Source organism: Pipra filicauda, unplaced genomic scaffold, assembly GCF_003945595.2.
Source record: "Pipra filicauda isolate LSUMZ 115617 unplaced genomic scaffold, ASM394559v2 scaffold66_size7647185_pilon, whole genome shotgun sequence".
Classification (NCBI taxonomy): domain Eukaryota; kingdom Metazoa; phylum Chordata; class Aves; order Passeriformes; family Pipridae; genus Pipra; species Pipra filicauda.
The window spans coordinates 5,519,579-5,537,546 of NW_024104831.1; the positions used below are offsets into that span (position 1 = coordinate 5,519,579).

General features: G+C 37.0%; 1 protein-coding gene across 2 annotated transcripts in view; it reads right to left on the reverse strand.

Annotated features, from left to right (window-relative positions):
• Nucleotides 1–6,794: 6,794 nt before the first annotated feature.
• UMAD1 (UBAP1-MVB12-associated (UMA) domain containing 1) overlaps nucleotides 6,795–17,968 on the reverse strand; it is a 78,674-nt gene continuing 67,500 nt past the window's right edge. For both annotated transcript variants that reach the window (XM_027749177.2, XM_027749175.2), the window contains one exon: nucleotides 6,795–9,663. In XM_027749177.2, coding sequence (XP_027604978.1) covers nucleotides 9,421–9,663 — 243 coding nt within the window. In that variant the 3' untranslated portion in view covers nucleotides 6,795–9,420. The remainder of the gene's footprint in view (nucleotides 9,664–17,968) is intronic.

A 17,968-nucleotide genomic window follows, 5' to 3' on the forward strand; every position in this document is an offset into this window, starting at 1 on the left:
ATCTGACATTTGAATTAAAGTACATGAGAAAATTCTTCTGCTGAAGACCAATCTCACTCAATGTAGAATTCACTCTTTGTGAATAATTACCTTATGTATCTATCTATATCTACATATATAATATAATCCATATTCCCTGTCTATGTACCTTTTACATTAATTTTGGTATAATATTTAGGACAAATCCTGTTCTTAGTTGTGGTGGTGTAAAATATAACTTTGCTGAAATACGAGTTCATGCAAACATCTCTTTTTCCTTTCACAACTGCTTTTCTTGTCTGTGCATAAAATATCTCTGTGCTGCGGACAAGATGTAGGCACCAACTGGCAACTGAGCAGTTATGTGAACTCAGAAGTCTGTTTTCTCACACATTTGGAGAAAGCAGCAGATTGAAAGGCTCTGGTTGCTGGCCTACAACTAAGCACTATATTCTGAATTCCACCTCAATCCATTTGAGGATATGTGGTCATTATAAATTGCCTTCCTCTACATCTCTCTTCTGTGAACTGCAGTTCAATTCATGAGTAAAACTGTATTGACAGAATTAAGTTTTATTTTTATCTGACTTTTTCCTTAAATGCTGCATATTCTAATTTCCTCCTCCTCCCTCCTCCATGGCTGGCAACAGACCAGCTCTTTCATTACATTTGGAGCAAAGAAACAGCCCACTGAATCTTCCCCAGGCCACATCATCAGGTCTTAAACACTTTAAACAAATCAAAATACTTATTGAAAAATAAATGAATTCCCATTTGTAATACAGCTTTCCACTGCTAATGACAGGTCCGATCTCTGCAGACTGAATTCATCGGGAGAGAAGAAGGACAATAAAGCTGAGATAGATAACTTTGGCCTGTTCCAGACGTTGCTGGAGCTGTCTCTGGCAGCAGCTGGCTCCCTGCATAGACAGCCAAAGAAAGAGAGCATAAACCAGAGGGTTATTCTCATCTTAATATTGGACAAAGAGCTCCTCTTTCCCTTCTCTCCTCCCAGCAGATGGAAACTAGGATGACTGGGATTGTAATTAAGCACATCAGCATGGAGGAAACAGAGAAGAGAGATTTGTGTCTGAGAAATTCCCCACTCAGACTTTCTGGCTTGAGCCAGCATACCATCAGGCACTTAGGAAAGGCACCTATGAGGCCAGATTGGATGTATCTGGGACAAAAGGCCCAAGGTAGGAAATCCTCAGATAAGAATCATCCCTCTTCTCCCTTTACCTCAAATTTCATCATCTTAATAATGTAATAAACACTGTGGAAGAGGCTTTCTCTAGGTCAGAGGAGTTTAAGATCAATAGATATATATAAGGGTAAAAGGTAAACAGGGCAAGCCAAGTGTTGCTGAATTACTGTGCTCTCAAAAACATTTCTCTCAGCTATTGCAAAGTAGACCCTCAGTATTTTTAAAAATAAGAGCAGAGTGCGAAACTGCCACCTTTTTTTTTTTCCTGATGAAAAGCATAGGACATTTCCAAAAGCATAAACATTTTCAATGTCACCAGTGCTCTACATTAAATCTCACTGTGGGCATGCCTTCTCTCATTTTCTATCGCTCTGGCAATGCCAACACTGATCTAGTTTGCTGAGATAGTTTTGCACAGATTACCTGTTCTGATACCAGATTCGGAGTAAGTTCTACAAGAGTGGACTGTTCTCTTGGAGACTGACAAATTACTGGGTCATGATCTCCAGACTACAGTGATATATCAGAAATGGATGGTGTTTCAAAGGATAACTTTTTCAGTGTTATCTTCATAGTTTGTTTCTTTGGGGAAGCAAATATTAGTTTGTGTATGAGCCAAAATAACTCTTTGAAGCAAGATGAGGCAGTAGGTGCCAGAAAAGCCTTGTTCACTTAATTGCAATTTATCTAAAAACAAAATAACCTATTTGCAAATTTCCAAGTAAGATTTTATCCTTTGCTTGAATTAGCTCATCTGTTTAAGAAGGGTGGCTTTTATTCTTCCTAACAATTATTTTTATATTGGAGAAAATAATCTTTGTACAGCTAAATTGCTGTTGCCAAGGACACAGTGGGAACACTTTTCCTGCTCTGTGCCATGAAGACAAGACTATATAAACCAACCTAATACCAAAAAGAGACACTGTGCATGTATTCTTATAAATAGCCAGAGACTTCCATTGCTACAAGAGATCCTTGCAGAGCAAGTCTTATCTGATTTCTTTTTGATGTCTGTGGTGAACAAATCAGTCTTGGGATGACTTCTTCTTCTAGGAAGTAACCTTTAGCATCATGTCTGAAATCTCCCCTTTTGGTTTAGCAGGGTGAAATGGCACAGGCAACCTCCTAATACTGGCAGATCACCAGAAGATGAATTTGCTCAGATTAAAAAAAGGCAAGTTTTTTCCCAAGAAGACAGAGCAGGACTTCAGCACCACCTTGCATGCTTAGAGGAGCTGTGTCAGGTATTTGTCATCATGTGGCTGGTCATGTAGCAGATAGGAGTGGAAGTCGGTCAAGTCTGCATTGTTTTTACCCACAGGGTATCTATTTACAACATCCTTTTTTTTAAGGACTACCACCCTGGAGATGTTCGTCTACCAGGATATGCCCCATGACAGAAACCATCTGTCCAGTCCCAGTTGGATGGAGCAGAGTATCTCCCAGGAGGCAATGAACTGATGTTTCTAATATAGGACACAGCTTTCATCCGAAGAAGAGGCAGCCACTGGAGGTGGCGGTGAAGAGGGCTAGTTTGAAGAATCAGAAGTCTTAAATATGAAGGTGAACAGTTTTGGACAAACATGGTATCACGGAAAATGGCTTTTTCTTAGAATTTCTCTCAGATTTGTACAAATCAATAGCTAGAACAACAGTCTGCTACACAAAATTTCTTATGGAATTAACTGTAATATGCAATAACTTATCTAGCTGGCCTCTAAGTAAACAAAACTACATCAACCATCTTTGTTCGTTCGCTCACTCTATTTTTTAGAGCTGTCCTAAGATTTAAAATTTGCCTTCAATTTAATTTATGGCATTAAGATTCAAGATGAATTGAATCTTGAAGACTTAAGATGAAAATACTGATGAATCTTAATACTGATTTCTACCTTAAAGCATTTGAGAGATCTACAGCAAAACACTGCATTTCCATTTCTCAATCAACAGCCTCTTATTTGATGCCATTTAAAAACCTGACGGCAACTTCTAGCTTTGGAGCAGTTACTTTAACTTGATCACTGTGTGGATGCATATATTGCAAACTACATGTGGTAAAAAGGAAGTATATATAAAAAGGAAGTAATTTTGAATCCCTCTATTAATTAAATATCAGTTGCCAATAGGACAACTTCCTACTTTGTCTACCCCCAAAACACAAGTTAAATTACAACATGAGTTGAACTACATAAAAAAATAGAGAACATTAACCCTGTGTGTCCAATTTTAGCCATAATTATACTATGACTGATATGTAATATCTGGAAGTACTGTAATGCTACTTGAAATAAAATTTGACAGTCCTTTCTGGCAAAAATTTAATTCACATTCTGTTCCACCCTATCAAGTAGAGGGAGAAGTGTAAATGTTTCTCATTTGAGAAACAACTGAAGGAGAACTAGCCAAACTACAGAAGACATAAAAGTCAAATAATAACAACAAGATGATACTTTGAATCAATTGGTAAGATAAATATTAAGTCTTTGACACAATCCCTATTTAAACATAACATAGACAAAATTGGAGTTGCAGTAATCTAAAAATATCTTTAAGAGTAGAATAAGCCAAGCAGATGCACCAGTAGTTTCTAAAAACAGCTGAGAAAGGAAATTACACTACAGTTCTCAAAACATCATGCGTTACTTCATTTCTTAAGGAAAACAGATTAATAGCAGAATGCTTCATAAAAAGGCTGACACATCGATCAGATTGAAGTTCTAACAAGTATCAGTTGCTTTAAATAAGTAATTCCCTTCTCACTGTGATGGGCTATTTCACCTGAGGCTTTGTTTTCTGAGTCCATTTGCTTCTTCTTCAGTGAGATTTAGATGGATGCCCGAAGCTGACCTCCCAGAACAGTTACATGAACATTCGGATGCACGTGGCTACTCTAACCATAATGCTGATAGCCACAAAGAGTTGGATGAAGGATGTACATAATCGAGGCTCATTTTTTTTGTTTGTTTGCTTGTGAGCAGTTTCTTTCATGTTCTGTTATTGAAGTACATGTGTCAACTGACGAGAGGATAGCCTTGTAAATTAGATCTTTGATCTCAAGAGTTTATTTTATCTTTGCAGCAAGGAAAAGTGAATTGAATTGGCTGACAGAACTAAGCCCTCTCTTGTCTCTGGTCTACAGCTGCTGCATCCTTCTGGGGTCACCATAACTTCCACTTCCATCACTAGATACTCTCTTTTGCTACAGAATTAAAAAAAGGCTTCTTCAATATCTCATCATAACCTGCTGAAAGCTTTACAACTTCTGGTTTAGTTTATGAACCATGCAGCTGGCTCAGACTTTTGCTTCTGCAGAAGGGATGCATTTGACAAAACACTGAGCTGTGATACAGCAAAGCTCTTCGAGCTACTCTGATACTGTGTCAGAAAATAAACTTAAATGAAATATTCACTGACTGGTTTTTGGAGTAGAACACTGTTTAGAAAGGCTACTACATGGAAAGCTGCAGACTAAAAAGAAGTATTTTCTCTGAAATGTTGAAAAGAGTATGTGATCTATCATTACTCTCCCATTACTTTTGTTAATGAACAGAGGCTTTAAGCATTAGGGACCACTGTGCTGTCTACTACATGTACACAAAACAGACTAAGGGGCATAATACTGATTTACGTCCAGGATTAGTCAAGGTCTATTGCAATCCCCAAAAATGTAGAAAAACTCTCCATTAATATGCTTCAGAAAACAAAGTTTAAAGCGTTTGTTTTTTAGGAGTTCTTAATGCTTAAAATATTTATACATGGAGGAAAAAAATTCTCCACACAGAGGTCAAAGTAGTGCTTTGGATCTTACTCCTTTTTAGATCATTCAGCCAGCCCAGCAGCACATGCTGGAGAACTGGACCAGTCTTACTCATTAGCATCAGGTAGTGTCAAGAAAAACTTCATGTACCTGTATGTAGAATCTAAAATGTGTGCTCCAGAACTAAACAGACAGCAAGATGCCACGCCTAGAAGATCAAGTTTACTTCTTACACTCTTGGCATCTGAAATTACTGAAATTATGAATTGACCGAAATCGCAGTTTCTTTCTATGGGCAGTAATGCTTCCAAGTTAACTGACTGTCAACACAACAGGAACAAGGGAGCAATTTTTCTCTCCTTCCAGTAAGCATGAATACTTACACTTCTTCTTCTGGATAGCTGTGATTCAGACAGAAGGAGAGGTAAGAAACTGTCTGTGGGAACTCATCTCTCAGAAGAAGGATGCTGAAAAGAAAGAGGTAGTTCTCTGGGAGACTCAAAGAACATAAATATCTATCTCTGGTAGAGAAAGAACATGGTCTCAGTGGAGCATACAGACAAATCAATAATTTTGCTTAGTTTAAGGAATTTGCCATATTGATGGGAAGAAATCAGGCCTAACATACTTGCTTTCTAACTTTGCAAGCTTAATGCTTAATGCTGATGAAGAGTTGCAGCATAGCAGGTGGCCTGAATGAACTTGGCTACTAAACCTTTGTCTTCTACGGCACCAAACAGGAGTGTACCTTTGGAATTTTAGGAGGATACTCTGCCTCTTTCTTGCTGTACAGAAAGTCTCTGGCTTCGAAAATGAATCTGGTTAATCTGGAATTGCCCTGTCATCCGCAGAAGAGTTGCAGTTACTTACCCCTAGGAGTTGCATTTCTGGTTCCTCTCCATACTCACTAGGCTGAGCAGAGGAAACACAAAGCAAGATGAATTACTGTGTCATAAAAAAAGGGTGGTTGTGGGGATGAGGACAGTTTCTCAAGCTCAAGGTTTATGCTATTGTTCAGAACAACTTGCTCATCTTGCCCAAGAGACTGCTATAGTGCTTTTGTGAACATAACAGGTTCTCCAGCTAAAAATGCAAAAACCTGTGTGTTATTTTGAGATACTGTAATTGCTGTGGTGAATGTGCTCTTTGCCTTTTTCCTTTAGTTGCTTTAGGTCAAAACCTCTCCTCTGTGACCGCACAAGTGTATATTTGCTGACTGTCATATCAGGGTTTGGATCATACTTTAGAGAAAAGAGCAGAAACTGGATCTGTAATCACTGCCTGACCTGCCAGACATGGCATTGTCTGGTTCCATTGCTGCATTTGTCACTGGGGAGTTCTCTGTAGGGACCAGCTCCCACTAAGCCTTCTGTCAGGCTGTTCTGGATGCAATTATTCTTTGATTTACCTTTGAACATGTGAGCTTCACTCCCCTTTTTCTACATTTCAAATTACACTTTTCCAGACCCTGTATTTACAACCTTTCCAGAGAAAATAATAAGAGTCTTTTTAGGTTTGACTTATTAAAAAGTTCAATAAGAAAACTATCACACAACACAGAGTACACCTTTTGCAAGGAAAATGTAGAGAATGGCAAATGAAGCTCAAATTCTCCCATGAACTAAAGTAACTAAATATTTAACAAAGGAGGCACAGGAACACACCTCAATCTTTCATTATTAGTCCTAGAGTTGGCAGTCTGTTGTAATTCTGATGTTAATGACATTAGCTATTAAATTTCTTTCTGTTCTGTCAAAAAAATTTACATATATATGCATAACACAAAGCAAACAGTTCTATTCATGTTCTGATTATTATATACAGAACATACAGAAAGGAGAGCCAAGGTGATTTACTGTTTTGATATTGATTTTATTAATAGTTTTTAATTATTTTTTTAAAATTAACTATATTCCTTCATCCGTAGTCAAAGGTTTGAATAACAATACATAGAACCATCCAGTATTTGTTGGTAGTGACAGATACACATATATTCACACATATGCTATGCAATAATCAGCGTATGATGTCAAACATATCCTACACAAGCAATTCACATCTTTTGTGAACTGAGACTCTTCGAAATCTTTAATGTTTTGAAGATTTTGTGCCATCTTCATGTTATTAGTGGACAAATAGTAGTAGTCATAAATCTTACTAATTTATAACAGTTTAAATGTATTCTTTTTCTTGTCCCAGTGGGAAGAAATTCACCTTCACTGTCTGGATGCAATAAGACTTCAATTGACTTTTAGGGATGAACTCAGGCAAGAGAGGTGTTTGAGCCTCAGCTCTTGCTAAAGAGCAGTCAGAAGACACATTCCTAGTACCCTTGGCCATTACTAGTACCCTTGCTACTCTTACCCTTTATGGAAGATGATTAAGGTGAAGGCCAAGTTTTAATCTACCACCCACATTTCTCCTCCTGCTGAATACAACCTCCTCCCTACTCTCCTTTGTCTCTCTTTTTCTTTTGAAGGGGTACTTGTGAGTGTAACAGAGCTCAAATCTGACAAGTTGTAATTATTTAGATAAATCATCTAACTTTAGGCAAAAAAATGAATGCAAAAAATTACATGCCAAGTCAGCTAGCAAAGAAAGAACAAGTATTGTGAGTTTGTTTGGTCTTCAACAGTGCTTTACAATTCTGCTTCTAGACTAGCTGAGCTGCATAAACATTTCAGATTCAAAATAGATAACTTGAATGGAAACATACTATTTGCAGAATGAGCCATTTTTTAACTATTAGATATAAAACAATAATTAAAATTAAAATTAGTGCTTCAGGTATGCCTTAACTAGAAAATTCAGCACACAAGACAGTTCTGAACAACTTTGTAAATGAATTGTTCCTTCTAAGAGGCCTTAGTACTTCCCAGCTCTCAGCCACACTATCCTCAAAGCAGTATCAGGGACGCCTCCTAAGCCATCACAAGTCACCAGCACAGCACACAGAATCCACCAGATGAAAGTGTGATATAATTTATTAGAAGGACCCCAATTTTTAAATGACACTGAAAAGATTTTCAAGAATTTTCAAGTTCAAGTTCCCATGAAAGCTGAATGGTCGTGGCTGTAGTAAACAATACAGATGAAACCACATGGTAACTCTCACACATAAAAAATAACTCACTATTTTTTAGCATCTTTTTATTGTAGTGCAGCACAGATACACTCCCTAAAACAATATCTTCAAAACATTTAAGAACATAGCTGTCAAAAATATTAAATACATACATTAAAAAAAATCTAAACCATGAATATTTAACAACCTAAGATATATTCACAATATAATTTCTTCATCATTTACAGTACTTACCTCAAATACTGTAAGAGGATGCAAGTCTAAAAATATATGTATTTTAAGCTACCACAGAGCATAGAAAATATAAGAAAATATCCACTAACATTTGGCACAATATAAATATTGCACCCCAAGAGAGAAAACCAGTGTAGTCTTTTGTGTGCCACAGACCATTCTTCATCACAAACTGTGACGTTACATCAGAGAGCTGTTGCTCGTGAAACAGCAACTCTGGTGTTAGTCAGGAAAAACATGCTCAAAGCTTGCGAGGGACACAGTGGTCTGTGAGAATGCATGTTTAGGTACTTAGCAGTTTAATTTAGTTGGATAAGAAACAATGTAATGTTTTCCTGTTGTTAAACATTGCCATCTGTATCTCTGGCACACAAATTAAAAAAAGAAGGGTGTGACCATTAAAAGTACGTGTCCTGAGATTTCCTTCTTCAGGGGGCAAAGAGGTTAAAACGGAAAAGCTGATCTGTATATAAATCAGGAACACATGTGGTAATGAGAACAAACAGCAGCCAACAGGCAGGCGGGGAGAACTTCTCCGGGCAGGCACAAAATGAGATGGACAAAATACCATCTACTGGAAAAGGGAAGGAAGCAACTAATTTTCATTTTAAAATTGGTAAGTTTAACCAATTTTAACTAATTTTTAAGTTTAATCTATTAAGTCTTCAAGATTATTTAAGGACTCATAATTAAGTCTGAGTTTTAAAACTCGGTTTCACAGAAAAGTTGTCTGTCCAGTACTGCAGAGCAGCATTGCTTTAGCGTTAATATTGGTTTCTATCTGTACAAAATCAGAGCTGATCTCAACACATGTAACAGGATCTATGTGTTTGGTAACTGACTGAAGTAACAGAACAGTGCTAGCCTTCCTCTAAAGTTATGAAATGTTTGTGTCTGCAGCCTACATATTGAAGTAGATATCAATAGCCAGTCTCCTACTCAGGCTGAAACAGTTGCTCGATTTCTTTGAGGATAAATAGAATATTTAACATATTAAGTTACAGATCATTTAAAGCTAAGAAATATATCACAGTTGTGAAAAACAATCCATTTGATACACCAGTGGCAGGCCCCCAAAATATTAAGTCGATCCAAATAAGTCTTCATCTTCCCTTTAAGACTTATTCCTCGACAGAGGCAGAGAAAATAAAGAAAACATTATGGATCACAAAGCACTGAATTTTCAAGGGTAAAGTCATACCAAAATCTTGATAAATTATCATTGATGTCGTAGGTGAGCAATCGGTCAGGAACGTCACTCTGGGTGCCCTGCACTGCTAACACGTGTGGTGCTAGGGCAAAGGGTACGTCGCTCAGCAGGTCTGACATGAAAGGGCTGCTTTCCAAATTTTGACTCCTTTGATTTCCCACCTCTGCACTTGGTACAGTCAACTGCGATCTCTGAAGAGAACAGAAGAACAGACGTTTAGACACCACAAATCATGCAACTACGGCTTTGTACTTAGAACCACAATGACCTACAATAAAGGGAAACAAAACAAACAAAAAATAAATAAAAGCACATTCAGAGTTCAGTTCAGGTAGATCTAAAAGAGCAGTTCTCAATACACATTGATATAATTCTTTGGCTCAGGTTGGCCTGAATTAAGGCTAAACCAACAATAGATCTTTTGGACTGATTACTGAGGTATCTCCACCTAATGTTACTCTGCATTTATGAAACCCATATGGCCGGTGGACTTTTTGTCATTATGTTCAGTCTGGTTTAGGGGAAATTACTTCATATAATTCATTTCATAACTGATGAAGCTCCATCTTTTGTTCCCCCTGTGCCTTTTCAGAAGTTGTCCAACAAAGGCATGACTTTCATGATAAAAACACTCCTATCTCAGTTATATCAAAATATTAATGACGTTGCTTTCCAATTTGAAATAGAATTGCACAATTGGCTGTCCATTATATGGCAATGCATTGCCAAGTATGTTCTTTACAGAAAAACACAGCTGAAACTTCAAAAAAAGCCAACAGCAACCCCTGAACCAAAAAACAACAATGAAATAAAGAAACTCTGCCATACAGAAGAAGTCAACACAATTTACAGAAAATTGGAGCTGATCAGATGCTGGACCCAATAGACTTGTAAGCTTTCATACTGACCTGCCATTTTAAAAACACAGAAAAGACTGTTTACTCTGCCTCTGGAAATCAAATCCAACCTGTTTTACTATTTATAGCAATAAAATGCTAAACAAAGTCATAGCTCTCACATCAGGCACCTATAATGACATTCCTGACGAATAACAAGCTCTGAGCAACCTGATCTAGTGAAAGGAGTCCCTGCCCACAGCAGGGGGCCTGGAACTAGATGATCTTTAAGATGCCTTCCAACCCAAACCATTCTATGATTCTTTGATCTCTAGGAGTAAGATGTTTGTTATAAGAATTTATATTTTATATCAGCAAACATACAGAAATATTTAGTAATTTGTTCAAAAGTGCTTAACAAGTCATGTCAGAGGCACAAACATAGAAATTAATTTCTGATTGCAGTCCCGTTTTCTTCCCTTCAACCCACCACACTAAATACACAGAAAAATCCAAAGCTTATACTGTTATTAGGGAAGGAAGAGCACCGAAAGCTTTAAACACTAATGTGGTGTTCAGCAGATCATAAGAGTTAAACAGATCTAGTCGTATGGAGATGGCTTTAATCCTAAATTATACCATGATTTTTAGGGGAGTTGTGCTGCTCAACATCTGATCTATGCTGGAGTTGAATGTCACAGATCGTGGCTGTTACAGAGAACAGGTTGTTGCTGTTTGACAGAAGGACAGTTTGGGTGGTGGGATGGCAGTGGGTACTGTGTTTTCTAGCCTGGAGTATGTAACACAGCTAAGCATTTAGCCAGGGAAAAGACACTCCATCTCCTTCCCAAAGGAAGGACTGGATTTGACTTGAACATAACCCGAGTACTAGTAATTCCTTACACAACCCAAGATTTTATCTAGTAGAACAGATAAACCAACGCTAAACCTTCTATTAACGTGCCAGCAATGAAACAGATACTCTTGCCAATCTAAGCCTGTTCAGAGCCAGTACTTATCTTGGGTGTTGGAGGAAGCACACTCCTCCACAAGCTGGTGGGACAGAAGGGGTTAGTGGTGCTGCACACTCTGAACTCATTTGGAAGCTTTTGTTCATACTTGCAATGATTTGAAACCTAAAGCATATGATAAACTTCCCAAGATCTGTCACTATCATATCACAGGATAATAATGTAAATTTTCTGAAGGTTAAGAAGTTTATTAAAAGGAATGACTGCTACATGACTGCTACTAACCTTACTGGTTATGATCCAAGACAAAAGAGGAGTGATATTCTCTAAAGCTACTTTAATTCCAGCATGTCTGTACTACATAATTCCTACAGCTATAGTTTACAGATGTTTCTTCATGTTCTTTATTTCCCCTTGCTTTCCTTTTCTCAGTTCTCTGTTCTTAGGAGTAGCTAACAGCTCTTCATAAAGCTACATGCAACAGCAGAGGCAAGAGTTGATAAAGTTGAAAAGTTTTGGCTTTCCTTACTGATTTTGGGCAAGGAAAATAGGAAAGCTAGCAGGGAAGTCAGGAAGATGGCCTGTGTAGCTCTACTACTACAGCTTTCAAAGCTTGGAGCGAAAAAACCATGGGCAATAGCACCATAAGTCTGTAAGTTCAGGAAAAACCCTAAAATCTCTTGTACTTTTATAATGAGCCAAGTTATCTCCAAGATGAAGATAAGCAGCTCTTGAATTAAAAGAGATACTAGCTTCTCTAGCTGCTCATTGATAACACTTACAGGGAAGTCTTCCTTCTTGTCAGGGCCAAATAGGCTCAAGGTATGCAACATAACAAAATTCACAAATATCTTCCACTATAGACATATTCTATTGCAAAAAGCACTGCCAAACACACAGAACGTTTATTTATGTTAATGATATTTATCTGAAAGAACACCCCACGACACTTCAAAGGAGTACTTAAATTTGTAGCTACTGTAAACTTAAATACTTCCCTTAATTTCTACTGTGCATGAATTAATCTGAGGGGGAGCCAGAAAGCCCCAAAGGAAAAACAGGGTTACATCGAGGAATCAATTAAACAAGATCTTCAAAGACCCTTCAGCCTCCCTCCGTTCCTGCATTCCAGGCAAACATGATCCCTCACTCACTATCCTCTCTATTCCCACCACTCAGATGATAATCAGAAATCCCTAGAATCTAATGTTTATTTTGATTGGCAAATTATACTTTTATGAACACCTGTTTATATCTTAATTGTCTCACAAGCCAGATGAACGTGATTTACAATAAGAATTAAGACTATCATGGGTTAAAACTAACTTGAAAAAGAAAAAAAAAAAAATCAGAGAGAGAGCAAAGCATCTTGGATCTTCTTTTTTCTTCCAGAAACCTTACTTTTGTTAGAATAGTGCTAAAGGGGCAGCCCTGGAAATTAAAATCCTTTCTGTACACAGCAGATACATGTATTGACAGCGACAGAGCAAGAAGTAGCTTTTCTTGTTCCCAAGTCCCACTCCATATTTGAAAGCAAGACTGCAGTAAGGAAGGATGAATTATGTTAGAATTATTTTACTGTTCAAGTATCATTTTACCATACTCCATCTCTGCTTACTATCAGTGAGGTTCTTAATAGTCTACTATTTGAATACTATCATAAACAAAGCCTGAAATGGCTGAGAGCAACATTGTACAGATAAGTCAAGAACAAAGAAAAGTGTCAGGTCAGTATAACAAATGCCACAATCTGATCTTAGATCCAATGGTCTTTGGGTCTCACTTTACCCAACCCCTCATGAGAAGGTTTTGGACCCAATTATGACAAGATCAGTTTACTGCATAAATGGAAAAGGCGTCAAGATTTCCTATTTTAGTCTCACACATAAACCACTACTGTCTCTCCCACGAAAAATGCTATTTTTCATTACCTAAAAAAGTTCAAATTCACTTTTAAATTTTTAACAAGTCACATTTTATATTACTTTCATTGGACTGATATCCCAACAAATTATGCACTGGGAAAAATACAAAACCTAGGGAAGATGATCTGTTAGTCCAGTATGAAAAACTCAAACCTGGGTTAACCAAAGTTAACCTGGAAAGTTAACTGAAAATAGGCTGCTGCAGACTTGTTGCATTTTTAATTTAATTCCTTGTATATTGTGGAGCCCATCCCTTTATCTAGTACACAGTGTGCCATATGTGTTACGGCATATATTATATTATCTATTAGGTATCTATATACAAAGAAAAGAGTTTCATTCCTGAAGAATCCAGGTTTCAAGAAGTAATTTTTCAGTTCTGCCTACTGCAGTCATTACAGGCAGTAATGACTCTTTAGCCCTTGGCTATGCAGGGCTATTTGTGAGCACTCCTGCAGTGATATCTAGATATCGGCTTCATGTGCAAGATTCTACCAAACAAGACATATTTTTGTGCTTCCAAACCATAAAGATATTCTTTAAATGAGCTAAGACATATTTCATTTATATGCTGGAGAAGCCACATGAGTGAAAAGACCTCGATGAAGCAGGCTTTCATAGCACCTGTGGTAATGTAACAAAGGAACTGGACACTCCAAGAGAGAACATCAGTCACCCCTTGGTGCCGAGGTCGCCCAAGCTGCTTCCAATGCAAACACCAGCACAAAGCAATGTGATGCAACCAAAGTCAAGGTTATGAAATGGCTTATGCTTTCACGCATGCATTCTTCAAGCACATATAGAACTGCAAGACCTAGAGAATTTGATATCCCACATTAGTCACACTGGTTTCTACTTAAATGTCTAACTTACTTATCCAGAATACAATCCATTCAGAGCATATTATCTGGACATTAGCTAAACTAAGCACTGCCAAATGGTATGACACACAATCCTGTTATGAGAAATATTAATTGAATGGACTGAGAAGATCCACCGGTTTACGTTTCACCAAACACCAGGGAGTTAAAAGAATCAGTTAAAATTACATAAGGTATGGAAATAAAATTTAATTCAAATAAGCAAGGTGTCTTCTTCATTCCTGGTTTACAATCCAAATGAACAGGGATAAAAGAAACACAATGTAAATATATACAGTAGCTGGCCACCAGATACTAATTGCAGTCTGGCAGCAAGGGTGTTAGATGCTATTTTGAAATTAACAAAGTATAAAATTATCCTCTAAAGAAAGTTATTCCTTTTTGCTCTTTTTTTAAAAGATGTTTCTCAGCTTCCTTTAAAAAACATCTAATTTGCTGCATGTCTTTGTATTAACCATAAAGCCTGCCAAGAGTCTCGTAAAGATGAAAAAATGCATAGTTTACAATGTACTGAGAAGCTGGATTTATAGTGCTCTGAAGGAGAATCAAAGATCAGTGCTAGCATTATATTATCATCCAAACCATTGAACAAGGTTTTCTATAAAAAAGTGATTAATTAAAAAAAATTTGTACTTTCTGTAAGAAAGGGTGGTCTTTTTACCAGAAACAGACCCATTTTTCTTTAAAAAAGAGCCTTGAGAAACAAACGGTACCTTCAGTCTTCCAGAATATTTAGTAAATATCCAGCAATATCATAATTATGACAGAGATCTGCCATGCCACTGGTGACATACAAGAATTATCCTTATTTCAGGCAATTTCATAGTATTACAGGAAATATTGTATCATAAGATATCTGAGAATTTATTTAGCATTGTGCAGTAATTTTTTGATGTATCTAGAAATGGAAATTGCCTTATGGGATTGTTCTTCCAATTGTGTTTCAGTTCATGCTTTTTAGGGTATTCAATGGACCTTCTTAGAAAATCTGTAGGAATTCCAGAGTATCTCCATTGATGACAATGATTCACTTTTCAAATAAGAATGGTAATGGCGAAGATGAACAGAGGGGAAAAGAAAAATGACTCACAAGGTTTGTATCCAAAAATTTAAGCTGAGAGAAGAGAATCACAGAATCATTTAGGTTGGAAAAGACCTCCAAGATCATTGAGTCCAACCTTTGACTGTTCACCACATTGTCAACTAGACCATGGCACTAAGTGCCACGTCCAATCATTTCCTCAAAACCTCCAGGGACAGTGACTCCACTACCTCCCTGGGCCATCCATTCCGATGTCTAATCACCCCTTCCATGAAAAAATTCCTTCTGATGTCCAAGTAGGATCAATAAAACCTTGCTGGAGGTGGTGAAAGTGCATGACATGACAGGTTTTAAGCGCCACAAAAAAACCCAGACCAAAACATTAGCAGTAAAACACCCCAAGACACCAATAAGTATGTGACCTACATCCTTACCAAACTGTAAGAAGGGAACAAAACCACCTTGACAAACACAATACAGATGCCTCTGAGATGGTTCAGAAAACCACATGTGAATAACGAGAGCAGCTCTTCTTTTGAGGCTCATTCAAAAGTTTAGTCAGCATCTCCTCCAGAGACTCAAGAAAAAAGTTACTCCTCGCTGGGAGAGCAAAATTAGATGTAAGAAGTGCTGGAGATCTTGCAGTAGATTGTTGCTATATCCAAACACCCTCTGGTCACTTGCTTTCTTAACAGAAATGCAATGGCTGGGATTGTTATACTGGCCAAAGACTGGTGTTGTCAGGGTTTGCAATAGAGCACACCCTGAGTTTGGGCTTTTGTTTCCAAGCTTCTTATGCCTCTCATTCTGTAATACAGCACGATTTGTCTTTCTTAAAGAGCTCCTGCTACCTGTACAAATTTATTTTATTGCTGTTCAGAGCAAAACAGAATCAGATTTTTAAATAAGCATTTAAGAATATTTTTACTGATTTGGGACATATATTTTAGACATTTTTCTTTCTCCTCTAAAACATGCTTTTCAGCTCTTTGTTAGATTAGAATGGAATCCAGGTCAGGTTAATGTCACTAAAATCTTAAAGAAAAAATTCTAAAGAAATGATGAAAAGTATTTCTGACATTCTACAGTTTTTTGTTACAGCAAAGCACCTGACGGAGTATCCTGGCCTGCAAAGAACAGTAGCGGAATCTTTGCTAAACCACACTTTAAGTATCAGTAACGATGTATATTTGTACATCCTTACTGACATTAAAGCAATTAAAAAAGTGTAGTTATAGGAACAATTCTATCATTTGAATGTAGAATAAACTTGCTGTAATTACTATGTGCTTCTTGCCCTCTCAAACAGCTATAAAACTGTTACTCTTTGCAGAGGGTAAGAACTGCAAAGTTGTCATTTGAACTCTGGATACTCTGAGTGTTCCACAGTTAAAGTGTGTTAGTTAAATTATCCTAGTAAATACTAGAGATGCTTGTGAGCTTTATTTATGAACTTACAGAATGTAATTCTACCCTGAAAAGTATTCTTAAGTACCACAAAAGACTTCATATCTAATGTCTAAACCAACTATCTCATTTGTTCATCCTAGAAGAAAAACACCGGGATTTTTTCGTTAACAATTTTGTAATCTCAAGCCAGTACAAGATGAAGGTTCTGTTTTTACTCAATCCCCTATAAGAACAATTTGGCATAGAAAATATTTCGGGGGGGGGCTAGTGATAAATTTAGCAAATATATTGAACTTAATATAACCAAAACTGTATAATAATATTTTTATTTCAAATTCCTACTTTTACTCCTTTATTCCTAACTCCTATTATTTATTTCATTCAATAATTGTTTGAAGACAGAGAACCAGAACATCTCAAATGTGAGCGTCTATAATGAGAAGCTATAAAACTGTAAACAAAAAGGGATAAGATGCAACATGAAAAAAGACTGCAAACCTAAGAGAAAGCAGAAATAAGAAGAAAGCAGAAAAGGATTCTAAATCTTTATTAAAAATGCTAAGTCTTAATTTCTCACCATTAACTAAAGTAATTATGCTCTTATCTTTCCTTCTATCCCAACCAATTTCAGCACTTTTGAGTATGATAATTGAAAAGCTGTATCAGCATTTATGCTCCCTCAGTAACAGGGTTCCTCTTCTTGCTGCCTCCCTGTCCCTCTCTGGAGGCCCCTGAGCTTTACAGGTGAATTTTGGACAACATTCCCCTCTGCAACATGAATATTGTGATAAGAATTATTTCAGAAGAAAGAAAGAGGTGTGGGTTCAGTAAGGAACAGTTTAGTTCCTCTGTTCCTTCAAAGTACTACACAAGCTATTCATAGCAAAGATCTCATACATTATAATAAGTAACATGAACAATATTCAGCACATTGTGCTTCTGCCAGTGCCAGGAAATGGTACTAACTAGGCCAGATTTCTTTTTCTGTTTTTTCTGTAGCATGTATGCTGGAAGATTAAAAAGTTCATGAAAATTACTATAGCAAGTGAACTGCAAGCCAGAAGAATTGTAATTGAAAATGCAGGCAGCTCTAGCCATCCAGAAGTGCATTCCACACCATCAAAAATGAGAAGTGAAGGACAAGTCAATATATTGCAAAATGAACAGACAAGTCTGATAAATGCTGATAATGGATTTGTTTTGTAACATCACTGTCATCCAGAAACAAAAAGTACTTACATTTATTTTGCTGCTGCCTTCATGATGTACTACAGAACTCAGAGAACTGAGTTTCAATATAACCAGAGAATATACTAGGAAATTAATTTAATATAAAGCTTTAATTGCATATTGAAATAAACAGTATTTAAATAATCTGTTTTAATTTAGCAGCTACATTTGGTTGATGTAGTTAGTGACAGCAAGATTTGA